Source organism: Lutjanus erythropterus, chromosome 23 (assembly GCF_056507025.1).
Source record: "Lutjanus erythropterus isolate fLutEry1 chromosome 23, fLutEry1.hap2, whole genome shotgun sequence".
Taxonomy (NCBI): Eukaryota; Metazoa; Chordata; class Actinopteri; order Lutjaniformes; family Lutjanidae; genus Lutjanus; species Lutjanus erythropterus.
Genome location: NC_139339.1, coordinates 809104 through 831879, shown reverse-complemented (window position 1 = coordinate 831879; position 22776 = coordinate 809104). Strand labels below are relative to the sequence as shown.

Here is a 22776-nt window from a genome sequence, read left to right as displayed (position 1 = left end):
GCGTTACTTGTTCTGTACCATGTTGTACTGTGTTACATTACGCTGCATGGCGCTGTGTTGTTGTGTTGCATCTAAATAGTTTTGCAGTGACTCACAGAGTTTTGGAGATTTCAGCTGTAGAGACGTCTGCCTTCTCTTCAATATATAATGGGACTAGATGACACTCAGCTTGTGGAGCTCCAGCAGTCTCTCTTTCCAGAAATCATGAGCCTGTCACTCAAGATAAAACACAAACCTTGTTGAGAGTCATTTAGTTTCATTATATTGGAGAGAAGTCAGACGTCTCTACAGCTGAAATCTCCAAGACTCTGTAGGTGACTCCAAAACAAAACAGACCAGGGGAAAAATATTCATGTATATTTTTGTTTTTAGGGTGAACTGTCCCTTTAAGTAACTTAAAGGCACATTTGACTTTTGGTTTAACATGGGACATGAACTCTGGTCTCCTGAGTGAAAGACCAGGACACTGCTCCTATTTCAGTAGTCAAAATTTCAAACGTTGTACATCGTATTACATCATAATAATCTGTCAGAACAGACGACTAACTGTTTTTATAAAATGTTGTCACATTATAAATGATCACTGCTGTTAGAAACAGAACGAGGTCAGTTATTAGAGAATCCAGTTTGACCTCCTCACCTGTGACAGAGATCCAGCTGGGTGGAGACTCTCCATCACTGCTGCTGTTACACTTGTAGAGGCCTTCATCAGACCTGGAAACATGCTGGATGGTCATGTGACCTGTAGGCTCAGTCCTGATGAGGACGCCATCTTTATAGAAAGCAGCGCTGAGGTCGGAGCGAGGCGTCTTTGTTTTACAGCTCAGAGTGACATCATGTCCCTCCATCACAGGGAGGACAGGACTCTGCAGGACCACTGATCCACCTCAACACAGAGACAAACTACAGCATTTCATCCATTTACACACAGCTTCATCAATACTGACTCCACAGTCTCATCTTACCAGTGACTGTGATGTTGATGCTGTTACTGCTCGCTCCCTCTCTGGACTCACACCAGTAAACTCCACTGTCCCATGTGGAGATGTAGCTGATGTTACATGAAGAACCAGCTGATCGTCCCCAGTCGTCACACTGAGTCCTGGTTTCTCTGCTCGTGTTCCTCCTCAGTGTCCATCCAGCAGAGCTGTCGTCCTCCTCACAGCTCAGAGAGACAGACGCTCTTTTAAACATCTGAGAGCTGCTGGGACTCACAGTGAGACGAGCTGCAGGAAATGATCAGTTTGTGTCACAATAAAAGCTTCATATTAAAAGACTGAACTGATCAAAGCCTCAGTTTGTTGAACATCAGTATCTGAACTGGTGTTAGAAATATACTTTAGTAATCATTGATGTCACCGTCCAAACTAGGGTTGTAAATTTTGTGCATTTTCCTGAACCAGTAGTTGAAAATGCTAACAAATGATTAATCATTAATAATTTATAACATACATAACACATTCTTTTTAGTTTTTTTTTTTTTTTTTTTTGTCTTTTTACATTTTAAGTCAAGGCTTAAGTTTCTTTATTCAACAAATGGCTCCACTAGACAAAACAATATCAAATGAGGTGCAGTTATTTCCATGACTATTGATTCTGGCAGGTGTACATCAGTGATTATATCTGTTATTTTAAGTTTTTTCAGGATCTTTTATACATTAATGAAAATAAAAAATGTATTAAAGAACAGATTTATGAAGTGATTAATTTCTCTTCTAACTGATAACTGAAGGCTCTGATCAAATGTGATCCTGATCTGAACTTTAAGTCTTGAGCTGAATGTGTTTGTGGTGTTTTTGTGTTGAAGTATTTTCCTTATTAAAGAAGAACTGTTTAAAACCTGCAGTACTTTAGTGTCAGTAGTTTGTATAAATCCTCATCCTAACAGTGTGTGACTGTCAGAGGAGACGTTCACTCACCTCCATCAGTCGTGAGGCAAAGCAGCAACATGAACACTGAAGACAAATGAGACTCAGGTTAGTTTGAGATTCAACAAACAGATCAGACACAGAACTCAGAAACTTTGAGCTGCACTGAACCTGGAAGGTTTCGAGAATCTTCTAACATTTAATTAATGCTCAGATTTAATGAAGAAAAAACACAAATATGAAATATGTTGTTGGTTCTGTGTTCTCTGCTGCCTGTTGTCCACAGATGTTTCATTTATTCTCATTTGTGTTTAATTCTCTGACTTTTCTGTCTGAGTCTGACTTTTAGAGTTACTTCCTCTAAAGTGATGCAAAAACTGCTGATAATATCAATAAATGATTAACATTTTGACAGAAGATTGTACTTACAGAGCAGCAGAGACGTGTGTCCCATCGTACCTCTGGGTGATGTGAGCTCACACTTGTTCAGTCAGTCCAGTTTAACACACTTCCTTCTTCTTTGTTGGTGACTGTAGTGCCTGTGTGTGTTTTTTTTCTGTCCTGCAGTTAAAAAGAAACAGGTCGTCTGTTTTTACTTCTTTGCACGACTGACTCAAGATGAAGTAAATGTCTGTACACTGTTTGATTTGAACAAATCTGTGAACAAAATTTGAGAGAAATGAAGCTTCAGTCTGAGATCTTTGACTTGAACAGATGTGATCATTATAAGATGTTTCGATGATATATTTTAGTGTATCAGACGTCCTGACTGTGAATCTGAGGTCACTAAGATGCAGATTCATTAGAAACAAGGATGTAATGTTCCACAGTGGAGAATCTCTCCACATGTTAGTGTGATGAAGACTTTCTCTTTTTAAAATGTTTAATTAAAACCTTCCTGTTTTTGTTGCAGTGACACAGATGTCCTGCAGGGGTCAGTAAAGACTGTCCACTGTAACTGAACAGTGGTTCATATCTGACCTGTAATCATCAATGTGAGACCAATTTCACTTTGACCATCTGGGATTTTACTGAAAAATAAGAAACATCCAGCGTCTCTGTTTAGTCCTGAGAGTTTTAAATAAAGTACGATGACACACAGTGATGAGGGAGGAAAAACTAATCAAACTGAGGTGGAAATGGTTCTAAGTGGAACTGATGCATGTTCTCCTGAACAACAGCTTCCAGCTCCTCCTGGAGGATCCTGAGGTATCAACACACTACATTACTTATATAATGTCTCCATGTTCTGGGTCCTCCACAGAGTCTCCATCCAGCTGGACATATCTGGAAAACCTCCACAGGGAGACGTCCAGGAGACAGATGTTTCACCTCAGCTGGTTCCTTTTGACATGAAGGAGCAATGGATCTACTCTGAGCTCCTCAGTCTGTCTGTAAGACTGAGGAGCTCCGACCCTCCACAGAGGAAGGAGGAAACAAGTGGAAGAGAGCCAAGAAAGTCTCTGATTAAAAACACTTTCATTTATTCACTGTAATTATAGAAAAATATAACTTTGATTTGAGAATTTTAAATATTTTAAATATGTTTGTCTTTACATGGACCCACCCCACCTCCTCTAAATGACTTCATTAAATGTGGGCTTACAGGAACGATATTGGGACAAGAACCACCAGTAGAGGGCGCTGTGACGACACACAGACACACCAAGTCAAGTCAAGTCAAGTCAAGTCAAGTCACACACATCCCTCTGCTGACATCTGCTGGTTTAAAACTGTGAAACAATTCTTAGTGAGAGAGTCAACATGACTTATGATTGAATCACTTCATCTCTCACTCACACAGTAACTTCTGATAACTGGTGCATTGACTTGTGGGACATGTCATGTTGAATATAGGATGTCTTGTTATTCTGTTGAACCATAAAGAAGAAAACTCTTCTATATACATTCATAGTAACTGAACATAAGAAGCTTGTCACAGCTCATGTTTACTGTCAGTGGTTAAAGGAGATTTCAGGGAAATCAACCAGCACTCAAGAATCAAAAGTAAAAGTATTACTCAATATCGTGAATGGTTCCTTTCAGTTTTATCTTGAGTTAAATGTCCAGAACAGTCTGATCTTTTCCTTCATCTGATCATGAGTTTGAAAAAGTTTCCCAAATGATCACAAAAGTCCCAAAACTATTTCTACACTCCTGCATCAGTTAAATAAGAAGGAGCTCAATCTAACAACTCTGGAGTTCAGTGCTCACATGGTACATCACATCACATGGTACTTTGAGATAAATGTGAAAATCAGAATGTTAATAATGAAAATATTAACATGTTGATGTTTAACACGTATAATGTTTATCATGTTTACAGTTTTAGTTTAGCATGTTAGCATGCTAACGTTACTTAACTAGCAGTAAACAGAAAGTAGAGATGGAATGATGATCTGATGATGATGATAGTAGATGTAATGTAATATTTTCTAATATTCAATAATATTCTTTGTTAACATTCTGATGTTCACATTTATCTAAAGCAGACTGCACTCTGTAGAGTGCAACTATGCTGTATTTGTCTATAATCAACTATAATCATATGTACAGACATTTATCATGTTTTACCTACAACAGGAGCATCCAGGAGGGTATTTTTACTGCCCTCTTGCCCCAGTTTAGGTCACCAGTGATGTGGAGGAAGTTAGACAAAAAACTTTTACTGACATCAAACTATCTTGTAGTTTATTTATGTTTGTTGTTAATTTCTCAGTAGCTGAATGTCTGACACACCCTGAATGCAGCACAGTTCTGTTTTCTTAGAAATCACGTGACTATAAAAGTGAAGGGAGGGGTAGAGATCATTTAACAGCAGCAACAGGAAGAACCAGTCGCTTTACTCACAGCTTCATCAGCAGCAGACAGCGACTCTTCATCATGTCTGGATTAACTGCGCAGTTTGTGGTTCTGTTGATGTTCTCGTGTTCCTTTGTTCTGTCTGAAGGTGAGTGTTTTGTGTGTGTGTGTGTGTGTGTGTGTGTGTGTGTGTGTGTGTGTGTGTGTGTGTGTGTGTGTGTGTGTGTGTTTCATTTATACAACATGATTGGAGCTGATTCATCTCTTATATTTTGATTATTTAGAGAGAAATGTGCAAAACTTTGTTTTTATTTATAGCCCAGGGAAATTCATTCATCTCTTCATTTTTGTTGTTTGTATAGTTTATACAGCAGATATTTACAGCTGTTACTCATGATGAAATCATTATTGAGTTTGGTCTTTTTTAAACTGGATATTACGGTGGCCGACAAGTGCAAACGCGCTGCATATACAGACAGGTGCTGCAAATACGGAAACGCGCTGCATATAAGAAAACAGATGCAAAACGAAATCGCTGCAAATACAGAAACGCGCTGCATATAGGAAAACAGATGCAAAAAGAAAACGTTTATGCAGCGCGTTTCTGTATATGCAGCGCGTTTGCACTTGTCGGCCACCGTAGGATATCACAGCGGGTATGAAAGAGTTTCTCTAAGTTCTGATGAAGTTCTGAAGTTCTGTCTGCTGAGAGGAGACAGTAAATGTGACGTGGTGAGGCTCCACCCCTCTGGAGCTCTGTGATTGGTTGGAGTTAGAGTAAGAACATCAGAGTAAATCAGTCAGAGGACAGGAGGTGAGGGAGACTGATGGAGTCTGTCTTTAAGTCTGACAGTTCAGGTTGAGTGTTTTTTCCTGTTTCTCTCTGAGAGGAAGTTCCCATCACTTCACCGTCTTCTCTTCATCCACAAACTGTAACAGGAACAAACTGAACACATCTGAATGTTTTAAAAATCACTTAAATATCATCGTAGCTAAAAAAAATTTTTTTGTTTTTTTTATTTGTGTGAGGTCGTGTCGTGTTCTGCCTGTGTTCTCTGCTGCTGCTGCGTCCTCTTCTGTACTTCACTCTGTGGACAAATGTCCAGCAGGAACCTCTGTGTTCTGTCTCTTCCTCCTGTGGTGTCCATCCAGCAGATACAGCAGGTGTCTCTGTCCAGGTTTTAGAGTCGTCTCTGTCTTCATGGGGACGATTTCATTTAGTTCATCTACAGTGTGTAAAGAAAACTTCAAGGACCTGCTTCTGAATGAAAGTAATATTAACATTCACAGAAATGTTTTATGTATCTTGATGTTGAGGAAAACTTGACTGAACTTCTTGTTAACTCAGTATGAAGCAGAGTTTTGTTCTTCAGTATCCAGCTGACCCTTCATAAGTCCCGCCCCTTTTGAAACCTCAGTCAACTTTGTCCTTTCCTGTTTCCTGTACTTCGATATTGGGCTGGGTTTAAAAAAAAAAAAAAGATGAATTGATTTGAATTAAGCATGGTCTGATATCGTGTGGATGTGTGGTACTGTCTGCACTTTTAACCCTGTTAGTCTCATGTGACCAGCCTTTGGTGCAAGAGCTCACTGATGTGCTGCAAGGTGGTGTGAAGAGGTTGACCACTACATGTCTCCAGTCAGAGAAAGGAGTCATCAGTTTTATTTCAGCTCTTTACTGCAAATCTGTGACTTGCTACTGATACTATCTCTGCATGCTAGTCAGAGGCATACGCTTTGTAATATGATGCAACATTTTTTTAAAAAAAAAAGCATTTTTAAGAGCGTCTAAGTTTATGTCCAAAAAATCTTAAATTGAGTTTTAAAATGGTAATTTTACACAAGGTTACATATTAATTTCAGTAAGAAATGTAATATTATACTTGGGCATTACAGGACTAAAATGAGATCAGCTGCTCTCTGTATGAACACTAAACAACAACTGCAGTGACCATGTTAACGGTTTGTTCACAGTAATACAAGGTGAACTAGCTGGGCTAGCCAGTTAACGTATCACTTGGTAAGGCAGATTTCCACAGGATAGTTACTGAAACATTAGACTGGCCCAATAAACACACTTAACATCAACTAGACAGAACAGCATCATGAACAACAGAGAGAGAATCCAATTTTTGTGTAACATGAGCCATGAGATACTGTCTGCACCTTCTAGTCCTCGACAAACCCAAGAATATAGACAGCAGAGTGACAGGAAGGAGGGAAGAGAACTTACATACATACTTTCAAAATTTTAGAACAAGAAAGTCTGAATAAATACATCTAAAAATGTCCAAAAACCACGGTAGGGGAAACATCCCTAACCAGATTGACACTGATAGCTAATCAAATTAATTGGAGAAATCAGAATTGATACCCAGCCATATGCTCAGTGCTCGGCTCATCTATGTTGAAAAGAAAACTAAGTTTTAAAGAAGATGTTAAAAGACATTGCTGTGGCAAGGCATTCATTCAAAGACAAAAAGCTAACTGGTTAGCCAGAGTTTTGCTAATATGAGTTCTCACATGTAACTAACTATTTAAGACGTATAGTGACATCTTAAGTTACCTAATGTTAGCTAACTAGGTAACTAATGATTCTCATTGATAAGTTATGGTTTTGCCAATATTATCACCTATTATTTATTATCAGCTATTATCAACTACAAGCTAATGATTGATGTACATTAGGTAGCTGCTTAGCTAGCATTTGCATGTGTCTTTTTCAGGTCCTTGAAGAACGTCTTTGAACTGTCTTCAAAATGTGGTTTTCTATTTAACACAGATGAGTCAAACAGAACAGACCTAAGTTCAGGAAACAGGAAACAGGAAGGGACAAAGTTGAGGTTCTGTCAAGTTCTATACTTGCTTAAGTGTTATTGGAACACGGAACAAAAAGGGGCGGGACTTAGGAAGAGTCAGCTCAATGATAGTTTAAAATGTAGATGTACAAAGGTGTGTGGTTGTAGTAAATGTGAAATGCTGTTTTTTATAGAGACATCATCTGTGCTGTTGTTTGACATCATTGGTCCAATGAAAAGATGAGAACATCACAAGATCTGAACTTTGTTTTCTCTTCTTGTTCAGGGACACTGGAGGTAAGAGCAGAGGTTGGAGAGGACGCCACTCTGCAGTGTCAGAAAACCACAAGCAAGTCCATCATACTGATAGAGTGGAGCAGACCTGACCTGGAGTCAGATGGTTATGTCTTCTTCTTCAGAGAAAACCGTCTGCATAAACACTACCATCATCCATTTTTTCGTGGTCGAGTGGAGCTGAAAGACCCAGAGATGAAGAACGGAGACGCTTCTGTGATTCTGAAGAACGTCACCGTCAACGACAGTGCAACATACGAGTGTTTTGTATCAACACGCAGCGGTGGACGCAGAAGGAGAGACACTGAGTTCAGTCAGTTCATCAACCTGAAGGTGACAGAGTCAGGTGAGTTTGTTGTGTCCAGATGTTGTTGATGAGACTTTGTAGAAAACAGCTGCTGTGAGTCATGTGATCAAAGTGCAGCAGATGATGTCTGACATGAGACTGAAGAGGAAATGGAGTCTGTTCTGTTCTTCAGTCAGCAGCTACCTGACAGCTGATACCTCACATCTGTTTCTGCTCTGCAGGTCACACAGCTGGACACACTGAGAAGAGAAGAGACGAGAAGGGAGGAGACAAGGAGGGAGGAGACAGAAGCAGAGGGAATGTGACATCACCACTTATTACTGTGTTGCTGTTGTCATTTGTTTTGTTGGTTGTGTCTTGAGAAAACGTCAAAGATGTCAGAAGCAGAATCAGACGCAGCCTGCTGATGATGAAGCTGAACTACAAACATTATCATCATCATCAAACCACTGTCAGTAAATATGTTGAGGTTAGTTGTTGAGTTTTTCTGATTCTACAGTGTTTCTCCTCCATGAGTTGCTACCTTATCGTGGTGGAGGGGTTTATGTGTCTGTTGATCCTGGGAGTTGTGTTGTCTGGAGCTCTGAGCTCCTGGTAGGGTCTCCCATGACAAACTGGTCCCAGGAACAGACCATACAAAATGCAGCTCAGTTCCACCACACACTGATGGATCACAGACCTTTGATGGTTAAAGTCTTAAACTACTTCATGAAACTAAACTCTTTTGTCTCATCAAGAAACTCATTTGAGATGTACAAACAGTTCTGAGGGGTTTATTTTTAAGGCAGGCTTAGAAGTATTTTCAAAGTTAACTTTTACATTAGGGACCCAGGCCTTAATTTGAAGTACACTCTCTCCCAAAGTCCAGTTCTTTTGGTCAGTGTGAACACTGTGTACCGTAACCGGGCATGGTACATTACTCCATGCCCGGGTTCACTTGAACAGGTGGCCTCGAGTACGGTTCATATGTACTCGGGTACGGTTCTCATCATTTGCGAAAGCAAACTGTATTGAATCAAGGGTGTGGACTGCTTCTGGGATCTTACAATTGACAGACATTTCTTCACCATAGCAACAACATAAACAAATTTGTGGGTCAGTCAGTCCCAAAGGCTGGGTTTGTATAAATCTTTCAATAAAATTCCTTCAAAACTAATTTCTGCAGATTTCACCTTCACACTACATTTAGCAATAGTAATGATAAATGTCTACTTTAGTAAAGAAAACAATTATAACAGTTGTGTTGTGATAAAAACTGATGTCCACTGGTTAGATGAAGTCTTTCTGCACTTTCTGAAAGAGAAAACTCAGATATAAGTTTTATGATGTGCTCAGCGCTCTGAGATGACTTGTGTTGTGACGCTATAAAAATAAAACTGAATTGAATTTAGTTGAATTGATGAATAACAGGTTGTTTCATCATGCAAAGTAAATTTGGGATTTAAAATTTAATTAAGCTGCTTTATTTTACGGGTTTAGTGAAGGGGGGTCATTTTTGATCCTTAGGATAAGGGAAGTACACAGAAATTAAAAACTTCACAAGGGTTAACAGGATTTACCTGAACTGTTCCTAAACGCACCAGAGAGACAGTTGATTGTTGAGTCTCTTTCTCAGGACGTCAGATACAGACGTTTGAGTTGGTAAAACATCCTGAACAGAAAAATGAGAAAATACAGTCAGTAATTCATATATACAAGATGTCTTTGTATTCTCTGAGTTCCTGTGAAAATGAATGTGATATTTAAACTGCAGCTCAACTTTAGAGAAGTGACTCTCAGTGATCAACAGTCATCATGAAACAGACACAGGTGTGTTATTTAATCTGCCACCTCAGTTACACCTGGAACAGAAAAGTAACTTCAGTGAAGCTCAGTCAGTATCATTATTATTACTGACACATGAAGTATTTTAGGTGGAGATCATTCACACACATTAATCTCTAACAGTTCATCATATCATATAATTAATCTGCAGAGTAACATGAAACTACAGCTGTCAGACAGATGTGGTGCAACACAAGAAACAGAAAAGAGAAATACCTCATAATTCTGCTTCAGTACACTACTTCAGTAAATGTACTTTCTACCAGCTGTTTACGTGCAATGATTAAACCTGTTGAGCCTGTTGGGGCAGGTTTAATCAAAAGCAGCTCACCACCTGAGTTTCCCGGCAACCGGCCACATGGTATCAGGTAACATATCGTGTCCTCAGAGAGTTTTTTGAAAACAGCTCACAGTCCAATCCGACTTCTCTCTTTATATGAGGCGTACAATAAAAGGCTCATAAACCAGACTTTATATTAGTTCTTTGTTGATTTTTCAACAGCATCCTGCTTTTAGAACAGGTGGAGCTAAGACAATTATAATCTATACAACCTGATAAAACCTGAAACATTGACCTTTGTTGTCTGTAACTGGCAGTTCAATCTTTATGGCTGCACATGTCTGAGCCTGGCTCTGTAATCTGGGGGATCAGAGTGGCAGGAAGGTGGAGCACATGATGAGAGGCTGCACTGAGCTTGTTGTGACTGTGACCTCCACCAGGCTCTTCAGTCATTTATAGACAACAAACGTAGAGTTCAGATGAGCCTCTGACACTGTTTCTGTCCAACTGGACTCAACTCTACTTTCCACAGATGCATACTGAAAGACTTTTTTTTACGTCTTTGTGGTTGTGGTCAAAATGAGTCATATGAAAAGTCCCGAGTGTCACTTCCTCCACACAGTTTTATGATAAACATCACTTCACAATCAAATGTTTCCCTGTCATGAACTTAAATTAGAGGATGATGATGTTCTGTCCATTAAAATCATCACCAGAGTTTGACAGGATGGACAACTGCTGTTTTACTTCTGAATTATTAATGACCTCATGAATGTTTGATCGCATCAGCTTCAACCTTGTGGAACACCTTTTGTTATCAGGAAGAACTCAGACTGAACAGTCACAACTTCACACACTGAAGTCAAGTAAACTCCTCCGTCACATTTGAACTTTTTAATCACCAATAAACAGATTTTTAGTCAAATATTGTCTCCTGAAAAGAGTCTCAACTCTTGGATCAGGATATTCTCATAAAAATATTTCAGTCAAACTTCTCTTTCATTTCTACCAAACTTTACTGATGAACTGTCTTTCTGATTCTAGCATGGAAATTTTATCTCGTCATTTGATTTATTTATCATATCAACACCTTGTTTGAAATGTCACCTGTGTGCGCTGGCTGGTTTTGTTTCTGGATCATGTTGACTGTAAGCTGAGTCGTGTTTATGGTGTAAATAAGAATAATCAGTGTCACTAGTCACAACTCCGTTACCAGAACTTTGTCTCGTGTCCTCTGCTGATGTTTTTAAAAATGTCCATGGAATTTTTTTGTACTACAAATCTCACTGACATTGTTTCATGTTTCTGACTATTTGTGTCTCTCATTTAATCACAATTAAGCCTCAGAGCTCAGCATCATTTTTAAAAAATGGGAAAACACAGATTGTGGTTTCTCGAATCCTTAAAGTCTCTTCAAACCATGTGGATAAAAAAAAAAATCTGTCTGCGGCACAAAAATAACATTTTAAATCTGTTTTCCAAGTCACAACTCCTGGATGTTAGCATTTCTTACTCACTTGTTTAACTGTTTTAGCAGTTAATATTTATATTGCTTTCCATGTTTTCATATATTTCATAGCTTGACTAAGACTTGTGGAAGTGTTTGGAGGGGAGAAGTGGAGCAGAGGCAAGGACGACCATCACCATCAGTCTAGAAAGTTTTAAAGTCTAGAAAGACAGAAGATTTACAAGAACTGCTCATTACCAATTTAGAAACTGAGGAGGATCCTGAGAGTCATTTGGGAGAAGCAGAAAGTCATTCAGGAGGAAGTGATGGCGAGATTGGAGCCAGAATACACACAATCAGCATTGTCAGAGCAGAACAATATGATTTCTGCTTCTTGGTAATAATGCATCATAACATACGGTCATGTAATGGACTGTTGAAAATGAGACCAGACGAGTTTCTTAGTCTGAAAGGAAATACCACATTGTTTTGTTGTATAAGTTGGCCTTTACACTGGGGGGGGGGGGGGGGATTTTCTGTTATCACACCTTCTGTGATGTGTGATTCACAGGGAAAAACTGAACAGCAGATCTGAATCACACTAATTCAGTTTAGAAGCCACATAAGTTTCCATTTAAACCAGGCTACACTCAGTCTAACCTCTGTGTCTCTGTGCAGCGAATCATTGACTGCAGATGGCAACTTCCTGCTTCTCCCTCATGATACAAATACTGCGGTACGTCTCATGCAAATCGATGATCAGACTGATGTGAATCCCAAATATGAAGGCAAAGTGCTTCAGCTGCTGTTTAACTCTGAGCTGATGAGAAGTTTCAGACTCTTTACAGTCAGATTTGCTCACGTTAAGAATGAAACATGGTGTTTGTAGTTTTAGTTCCTGTTTCAGGACTTCACGCTGGCTGTGAGCGAGATTCCCCGAGGTCAGTCATCACTGTGAAGCGTTTCACAGGAAACAAAACTGAAAGAAACAGTTGGGAATATGGGGCTTTCACTGAAAGTTTTTCTGTAGTTTTAAAAGAAATATAACATCTATAAGCAGAAGGAAAGATAAAGCAGGAAGTGTGTGTTATAACATAAGAGGAACAGCAGCTTCGCATCCTCCACGTCACATTATTGTATTCTTGTTCACTATTTACAGAAACTCATTATTACAGTAATATATACACACACCTGATTTTTGACCTACTTGTATGTATATTGAAGTTCTTTTATTTTTTTGTGATTAGTGATTATTGATTACAACTCTGAACTAATGCAAGATGGAAATGAAGGGATTGACAGTGAATGTTTGATTAAATACTGAATTTAAAACCAATTAACTGACTAACTACCAGGCAGCAGAGCCAAAGGTCAGAGTTATGATTTAATATTTTATATATTCTAAAATTTGTTGTCTGTGTTAATGTCAATATTCACTTATCTGAAAATATTCTGTTCAATACATGTAGTTTTTTGTGCCTCATTCTCTTCTATATAGATCTACTTATTCTTTGACTGACAGATGGAGCAAACTGGTTTCAAGGAGGGAGGACTGTACTGGGAGCACTGGGCTGTTAGCTGTGACTGTGTGGTAAATGGTTTACGTGGCCTTTGCAGAATCTTGCTGAGGGGAGACATGGAGGTCAGGACTGGCTCTGAGTTCACATTTGAAGTATCAGCTACAAAAACAACACTGGAGACTTTATGTGCACTTCATGTGGGTGTGTTGGCATTCAAACATGTATCTTTGGCATTTTTATTGACTTTGCATGACTTATCTGGAACGCAGCTCAGCAGCCACCTTTGTGCGTGACTTCTCCGAAGCACCCGAAAGTGACCTGACAGGTTTTGCGTTTAATCAAAATAGCATGTTGGAACTCATCAGAAGTTTCATCTCTATGGTTTATTTGCAGACAAACTCCCGGTCTGACTCACAGTTGTCTTCTGAAATATTTTTTCATGCAGTTCCCCTTCTTCAGTGTTTGAAGTTTACTTGACCTGTTGTAACTCTCACACTCTCTCTCTCTCCTGCTCTCAGTGTTTGTGCTGACTCAGCAGACTCTGTTTTTGATGACTGGAGTTCTTCTCTTGTTCGGCTGACTGCTGATTTTTTTGAAAACATCAACATGAACACTTTTTCTCTCCCTGTGAGGTCAAGGTAAGATTACAGTCTGACTTTAGAGTGAAGATCATCACGTGTTGAACAGAGTGAAGCTGCTCTACTGCCACCTACTGACTGTTTGACTTCATTAATGTGTCTGTCTCACAGAGGACAAACAGGAAGTGTGTATGATTTATATTCAATGCATCACACATAGAGTATGTTGCATGATGCAAAGACGACAAAAATTCAATGTCCTGTTTCTAAATAGTAATAATAATAATGAAGTTTATAAAAATGTTGTAAAATGTTGGACTTATGAAGAGTCAGATCAACATGTATTAATGTGTGAGAACAGGGTTTAAAACGAGAGTAAATGTGAAATGCTGTTTTTTATAGAGACATCATCTGTGCTGTTGTTTGACATCATGGGTCCAATGAAAAGATGAGAACATCACAAGTTCTGAACTTTGTTTTCTCTTCTTGTTCAGGGACACTGGAGGAAACAGTGAACTCTGCAGGAGAGAGGGAACCTGACAGCACCACTTATTACTGGTGCTGTTGTCATTTGTGTTGTTGGTTTTGTCTTGTGGAAATGTCAAAGACGTCAGAAGCAGAATCCGACGCAGCCTGCTGCTGATGAAGCTGAACTACAAACATTATCACCTCCATCATCAAACCACTGTGTGTAAATATGTTGAGTTTAGTTGTTGAGTTTTTCCACCAGGTCTGATTCTACAGTGTTTCTCCTCCATGAGTTGCTGCCTTATCATGGTGGAGGGGTTTGTGTGTCCATTGATCCTGGGAGTTGTGTTGTCTGGAGCTCTGAGCTCCTGGTAGGGTCTCCCATGACAACGTAGTCTCAGGACCGGACCAGACAAAATGCAATTCACTTCCATTATTCCATACATATATTCAATGTTCTTGTATGTTGTGAATTTCTGTAAAAATAAATGTGTGATATATGAAGACTAAAGTGCAGCTGGACTGTTGATTGAGATGTTCTATCAGCTATTTTATTTTTTCATGCAAACTTAAGACTGTATGCAGAAGAACCTCATGATCGTGGTGTAACCTATATTTAACCTTTATATAACCTGACCTGCCTGCTGACTCCTCAGTCCTCGAGGAGCCACAAGTCATCAACAACTGCTCGGCTAAAAACACAACTTCCCTACGAGCAGAGAGAGGGAGTAACTAGTTACATGTTAGTAGCTGCATGTAATTAAATTACAAATGTAAATGTAAATGTTACAGAGAAAACTAAGAGAGAAAATGTGTTATTAAATGACAGTTAATCATAATGTTGTTGATGACAGAGTTTGATCTGAATCTTGTGTTCAGGTTGACTGATGAAAATCTGCAGCCTCAGATGGTTTTTATTTTTATGTATTTATTTCAGTAAAACCTCAATTCTGAAAAGGTCAAACAAAAATAAAAACAGAATGCATTGATTAGCAAATCAGTTTCTACCTATATTCAACTGAATCCAGCACAAAGACACATTTAATATTAGATTTGATGTTCAAACTGCCAGTTGTTGACTGATAACTTTGTAAAGCATCGTGTCAGTAGAGTCAGACAGCCAGCAGGTGGCAGCAGAGCAGCTTCACTCTGACCTTTAACTCAACATGAAGTCAGACAAACATCAAACACAGAGAAACAGAAATACATGCAGAAATATCTCTCTCTCTCTCTCTCTCTCTCTCCCCCCCTCCCTCCCTCCCTCTCTCACAGTGTTTGTGCTGACTCAGCAGTCTGTGTGTGTGTGAGTGTGTTTTGGGTGGTGTAAATACACACAACGTACCACGAAATACATCATATATGACACTGAGGTCTGAGGGTCTGGAGGACAGTCAGTGAGACGTGAACCGGCAGCTGGACGTCAGTGGTTGGACTGTTGGACTCTCAATGCAGAGTAGACGACCTCTGGTTCTGCTGGAAACTCTGAACACACAAACAGTTCAAACATAAAACAAGAATTTATTTTTTAAAATGGTTTAAATCACAGCTCAACTTTAAATTATGATGCACCAAACTTTTAAACTATTTTAAAATTACGAATGACAATGTTAACATTTTGTTAAGTTAGTTATCAAACAATCTAATGGCTTCTGTTCTTTTTTTTTATTTTGGTTAAAATAAAAACCTTTTTAGCTCACTGGTCTGCAGTATAATCACATTTCTGACACAAACAAACACATAAATGACTTTGCAGATGTATTAAAGAGCAGCAGCTGTACCTCTCCTGCTGTTTGATCTGATGGATATTTGTCTGACGTCGTCGTTTCTTCTCACTGCTGAATAAACTGCAGCTGGATCACTCTCTGCAAAAGAGAATAATGTTAATGTAACAGTACAGTCAGTGTATCTGTACCTGGTGCTGCTGTATACATGTAATACAAACTAAACTGCAGCTGACATGTTTCTAAAGAGACCAGTGTCAGCTGGGAACCATGTTGACACGTTTCACTGACTCACACTGTAACACTGTGTTCACCAACTTTATATCTTCACAATGAGAGAAAAGTTCCATTTAAATTGAGTTTGACTTGATGCTAAGGTTCATATGGAAAGTGTATTAAAATGTTGCCATTTCATGACATCATGTGACCTGCAGGCTTACTGCACTTCCTGTTGCAGCAGACTATTGTCACTTCCAAGGCCATGAATTAGCACTTTGTTAGTCTCTGGTCTCTGTGATTTCCAAGAATTCTCCCTTCAGCAGTGTGCAGTACAACACGTGAACACGTCCTGACTTCACAGAGCCTCAGGCTCATTGTCCTCAGTGCCATGGAGCCTGTATTAATGAGTGGCAAACTTATATTAATGAGTGGCAAACAGGCGTAATGACAGACAGTGGGGAATAACCTTTGGGAGGGGCTTAGGGGAGTGAAATGAGTCTGCAGAGAGAAAGAGGAGGAAGGATTTTCATAGTGTTCAGTTGTTGTCTACTCGAGCTTTAAAAAAGTGGGAGACAGGTAGAGGACTTGAGACTTCTATTGTGAAGTTGTCCCTGACCGTCACTCAGCAGCAGATGATATCAGCTGTTACTAATTCGTGTTAATGCCATTATTAGACCCACAGGATGATCTTGAAACGTTTAGCTCAAACGGGTCCAGAATCTTTCAGGCAGACATGCGTAGGACTTAGCAGTAGAAAAAAAAACATTGTCCACTCAGCAGCAAACAGCAGACAGAGACAGGAGGAGCTGGTAAATACCAAAACAGCCAAAAGACAGTGAGGACAGTATTGATATTCATCTGGTGACACAAAATCAGTTATTGCAGATTGAATATTAACAAATGCTTGCATGGAATTAAAGGAGAATGAAAGGTAGCATTTATCATGTGCAACTGGAACACAAAAACACTGCAGCAGTCATTAGCAGTATAGCTACGTTTGTTTAAATGTCTTAAATATATGGTTACATCTCTACCAGTTATTCACTACATTTACATGTGAGTGTCAGTGTGTTACTTTATAAGCTTCAGTGTGAGAAAACATAACTGCATTATAATCTAAGTTCACATTGACATTGTTAAGTAATGAGTTGAAAAAAGATGGATAAACTACAGTTAAACCAACTCTGTATGTGCTGCTTCACTTTACCTCAGACTGTAATCAGCATTTGTAAATATCTGCTATAGAAACTTCCTGTTACTTTGTTACTTACAGATCTTTTCAGTCACACTAACAGTGATCATGGATTGTATCAGATGTCTTAGGTAACCCGATGAATGAATGTCTTCTGCATGTGTCTTTTCTGTTTTCAAAGCACTTTATTTCACCTTTATAAGCTGCATTATATCAATAAATGATGATATATCATATTGACATGTTTCCTTTGTTTGGTGTGAGTGATGTAGAGCAGCTGGTGCCGTGTCGCTCTGTCAGGAGCAGAAGCTGTTGAACGTGTTGCTACATGTTTAAACCTCACAGAGAAACAACACAAACAGTCAGAGTTGTGAAAAACAAGATGATGATGATGAAACTTTTCTTGCACAGCAGCTAATTGCAAACATCACCGAAAAGATAAGAACGAAAGATTATTATTAACACTTAATATTATAATGACAGAAGACGATATTCAGGCCTGTCAGTTGATTTGATCTGAGATTAAACTGCTGTATGAATAAGTTCTTCATCCTAACTTGATGGAACTGTTGAACTTGTGTAAGAATCTGTATTGAGTGTTCAGGACGTGGTCCAGGTCAGAGACGTAAACAAAACACTTTTATCTGATGAGAATATTGACCTGATGAGCTCAGAAAGATTCTGCCTCATTTGTTTTTTTTGACAGTTGGTCTCCTTTCTTTGACTTTTCACATCTCCTGTGTTGATTGTGCACATATGAGTTTAATATATTTCATACACTCAGAATTTAGTCTCTCCTGACTGAAGTAAAGTTAAAAGTTCTATTCTAGGAGGACCAGGTTTAAAAGGAGGGATTTATTGCCTCACTGTGTGGATCTGGTCCCTGCAGAGTCTGACCGATGGGGAGATCCAGATCTGCACCTCCAGCAACCAAGAAGACTTGAGATCTTCCTGAAACTCTGCAAAGAAGAAGAAGAATCTGTTGTTAGCTGAAGAGGGTGAGTAACTCAGTGTGCTGGTTAACTGGACTTCATGTTTTCTCAAAATATAAAACCTTTATTAAAAACAAGGACAGGAAGTAGATGTGGGTTTGTGCTGGCGCTCACCGTCTGAACGCGGTACACTATCGCCCTCTACTGGACACTTTGAAATCAACCCTCACAGTTTGGACACACTCAGAATTTACACGTCATCACTGAAGATAAACATCTGTTCAGCTGTCTGATCTGTTCCTCCTGAACTCACTTTAAAAAATACAGATTTCACTGTGGAGGTCTGGATGTGTGTCGGTGCCAGGAGTCACCGCAGAAAAACTAAAACTTAGAATAAAGTCACATCACAAATCTGCAAAAACTGCCTTGTTTTATCAACTTTGCATCAATGTCATTGTATAAAATACAGGAAACATGCAAAAGATGCTGAACAGACATTTCAACAAATAACAGCAATGTAACTAAACGGTAATGTAACTGTAATGTTTTAATAATGTTACGTCACAAATGAAACCTCAGTCACAAAGTTGCAGGCGTCTCCTGTTTTTATTGTGAGTTCAACGTTTATCTCAAGTTGAAAACTGCTTGATATTCAGTCTGAAACTTATCGGGGTGCAACTTTTGACACAGATGTTTGAGGACTTCTGGGAATCAGTGTAGTGAGAAGTTGAATGTCTGATAGAACTTGAATGCAGCAGCAGATCTGAGCGGATCCACCCTTTGATTTTTGAGTAAACAGCAGCTTCAGTCTGAGCTCAGATATGTTCTTCATCACTGTCTGTCTCCTCATCCTCTCTCTGCTCGCTGCATCTGAAGGTGAGCTGTGTGTGTGTGTGTGTGTGTGTGTGTGTGTGTGTGTGTGATGTAACATGTTTAAACAGCAGCTGCTCCAGCTGTTACTGATGATTATATCACTGTTGTTCTAACTTAATATTCACATTGTTGTATTAAACTTTTAAATTAAAGGAATTTTAAGGAATGTTGAATTTTTGAAAATTGTTTTGTTACTTTGAAGAAACTTCTGGAGTCAAACAGTAAAATAAACACTGAATCTTTTCCTGCAAACCATCGAACAGTGAAAGTTTATGCTTTTCATCTCTCAGAGAAAATCTGCACATTTATTTGTCATTATTTTATGTTTTGGATTTTTTATTGGAAGTGAAGAACGCAGCCAGGCGTGTGTTATAACTGGCGACGTTGTGGTTACATCCTCCGTTACCACGGCGCTCCATCTGGAGTCACTTTAAAACTGAAGACACGCCTCTCTGTGTAAAAATGTCTGTCTCTGTCCATCACATCTGTGTTAATGTCTCCCACTCAAGTCTATCACACCAGTGTCTGTGAAACGTGGACAGATCCATGTCCTCCAGGAGAAATCTTCATTACACGTCTTTTAAGAAATGAACTGACTGAAAACTAATAAGATTCTGCCACTGACCACTTGAAAGAATAATAGTCATATAATTACTGTCATGAAATCAGTATGAAAGACCAGAGTTCAAATTAATGCCTTGAGTTCACTGAATGAGGTCTGTTAGAAATCATTTATAATCTTTTAGAGGGAGAAGATGTTTTTAACGGTTAAATCGAGGATTGTTTTATCTCTGGACCTCATAGTGCAGTTTGACTGCAGCACCCAGCAGGACGCGTCATGTTAAAATCACCAGTCAGTGTTAAATACATGATGTTGTTCTAGTCAAATTCAGACACTCTGCATGATGGTGATGTCATGCACACAGCAGACACACTGACCATGTCACACACACACACACACACACACACACACACACACACACACACACACACACACACACACACACAGACATGCTTGCATGAAGTTTAGTGACAGACTGTTAGTGACACATGCTAAGAACAGCTTAAGAGAAGATGGACAATGAGACGGAGCAGCTGACCGTGTCGCTGAACAACAGGCTCATGTTAGCCAGCAGCAGATCTCACCTCCTGTTCAACAAACAACCTGTTCTGTTCTGCGTCTCCTCAGACATTTTAGTCTCCAGTCTGTTTGCATCTGCGTCCACATCATGTGAAATCATGTCTCACAAGATCTCACAAGATCTCACAAGATCTCACAAGATCTCACATGATCATGCTCCCTCTGGTGCATAATCTAAAACCTGGCTGTAATCTGGAACACTTTTGGAGAAAATATAAAAGTTATGTAATAGTGTTTTATTATGAGCATCCTGTTTAATTTTACAATAATATATGTATGTGAATAGTGTCAATTATAGTTCTTACACTGAAAATCAGAATCAGCCAAACTTGGAATCAGCAGGTCAGACCTGTAAAAAAATCAGAATCAGTCAACTGAAATCAGTGTGTCTCTAGAAGCAGAGTGTATTTTCAGAGCGGTGGGCTTTTTGTTTTCAGGATAAGAGGCTGAACTTAACATCAGCAGACAGCTGACAGAGCTGATAATATGTTTTAAAAAGAGATTCAGCCTATTTTATATACAGTTTGTGGCTCCAATTCATGATGTGGACTGCAGGACTCATTTTAATTTGAACACTAGAAGCTTCATATTTCTGCTATAATCACAGATTTTACTTTGTTTCATGGCGTTTTTTTTCTTCTCTGTTTTTGTTTTAGGGCAGGAGAAGGTAAAAGTGAAGCCTAAGCAGGATGTCACTCTTCAGTGTTGGGGTCCCAGCAAAACGGCGAGTGCCTCCGTCGTTCTGCTGGAGTGGATCAGACCCGACCTGAAGTCACATGGTTACGTGTTCTCGTACCGAAACGGGCGCCCGAATGAAAACGACCAGCTTCCGTCTTTCCGTGGTCGAGTGGAACTGAGAGATCCAGAGATGAAGTTCGGAGACTTTTCTCTCGTCCTGAAGCGCGCCAACAAAGGCGACGCGGGAACATACATGTGTCGAGTCGTAATCATCAAGCGAGGTGAGACAACGTACACTGAGGTCAGACACCACATCGACCTGAAGGTTCAAGGACCAGGTGACGCTGCTGATTCAGACTCAGGTGAGTTTTCAGTTTCAGACTCAGGTGAGTTTTCAGTTTCAGACTCAGGTGAGTTTTCAGTTTCAGACTCAGGTGAGTTTTCAGTTTCAGACTCAGGTGAGTTTGTGCCGTCAGAGTTTGCTGATATCTCACAGCTGTTCTCTGCTCTGCAGCAGGACGCTCTGCTGACGGAGGAGTCACCTTTACTCTGCTGACTGTCTTATTTATTGTCTTACTTATCTGTGGACTTCCTGCTCTTCTGCTTTGTGGAAAAAGTAAAAAACACAAAAGGAACCAAAGAAACCAACCTGCTGTTGATGATGGTTGTGACTTTGGTGATCCGGGAGAGTAAACGGCTCAGACGTCTTTACTCCTGAATGAAAGTGTCCTGCTGCTGTTAAAGAAACAGAGAGAAAAAAAAAACATGGTAAGATTTAAAAGAATAAGCGTCTGCACTTTTAGCTGTTTATTGGTTTATTTGCACTTCCTGTTTCTAGACTTTCCTAAAGAGCGCTGTTATTTAATTCATTGTATTTTTATTTTTTTTTAAATGGCACTGGCTTATTAATCAACCAAAATCAGCTTCTTATCATCACTGAGTTGATCCTCTGTCAAAGAAAATTCAGAATGTCTCTAAAACCCGGCAGGACATGCAGTCCTCAGGAGTAAAAGAGCCAGACAGTGTTGGATTAAAGAGATAACAGTAAGTGATGTCTCAGTCATCTGTCTTCCTGTTTGTTTCACCTGTTATTCATCATATTCATCATATTCATCATATGAAGGCATGTTGTTATTATCAGTTCATTATCACTAGAACAGACGAGGTGGTTGTTTTGACTGTTTTTCAAATGTATATGTGCACTAACTGACTAACTGGAATTAAAAAATACAAAACCTGTTGGTATCTGACTTTTCCTTAAAGTGTCTATATTTTCATTTAAAATGTTTTTATATAAATGTGATCATTTTTTTAAAAAAATCTTTTTTAATATTTTTCCTCTTTCAAACTGACCCCACAGAAATTTGTCTTGATTTCCAGTGTCAGTCATAAAACTGTGATGGAAAACATGAACATATAACAAACTATTTACGACCAGAAAATATTATTAGATCATCTTCAACCACAAACCTACACACATTATTATTATTATTATTATTATTATTATTATTATTATTATTATATAATTTTGTTGGCAGAGATGGGCTTCCACAGACAGGACTGAACCATTCACTGTTCTGATGGGGGTGTTTCAGCAGCTACCAGGATGATTTTAGCAGAAAATTAATGAACAAACCATCATTTTATTTCTAACAGACTAAATTATTATATTAGGGGCCCTAAATGTTCTGCTCCGATGATGATGTTCTATATGTTGATGTGGGAACATGTTGAAGACCCCTGTCAGACCAGGGTTCTTGGTATCATCCTGCCGTTCCCTCCTGCGGAAGATCTCGCGAGATCAATCATTTTAACCCAAACTCTCCCAGAAACA

General features: G+C 39.1%; 1 protein-coding gene and 1 pseudogene across 2 annotated transcripts; one reads left to right on the top strand and one right to left on the bottom strand.

Moving 5' to 3' along the window:
• Positions 1 to 636: 636 nt before the first annotated feature.
• Positions 637 to 2564, bottom strand: LOC146305127 (cell adhesion molecule CEACAM20-like; annotated as a pseudogene). The gene is made up of 4 exons (XR_014769053.1): positions 2298 to 2564; positions 1920 to 1955; positions 966 to 1226; positions 637 to 886 (listed from the first exon to the last, which is right to left on the bottom strand). The product of XR_014769053.1 is annotated as a cell adhesion molecule CEACAM20-like (transcript).
• A 2108-nt stretch (positions 2565 to 4672) lies between these two features.
• On the top strand, positions 4673 to 22192 carry LOC146305126 (uncharacterized). The gene is made up of 6 exons (XM_084713042.1): positions 4673 to 4818; positions 7755 to 8108; positions 8291 to 8423; positions 19050 to 19126; positions 20921 to 21304; positions 21457 to 22192. Exons 1-6 carry the CDS (start codon positions 4752 to 4754, stop codon positions 21633 to 21635), a joined length of 1194 nt encoding a protein of 397 aa, XP_084569168.1. The 5' UTR covers positions 4673 to 4751; the 3' UTR covers positions 21636 to 22192.
• Positions 22193 to 22776: the final 584 nt, after the last annotated feature.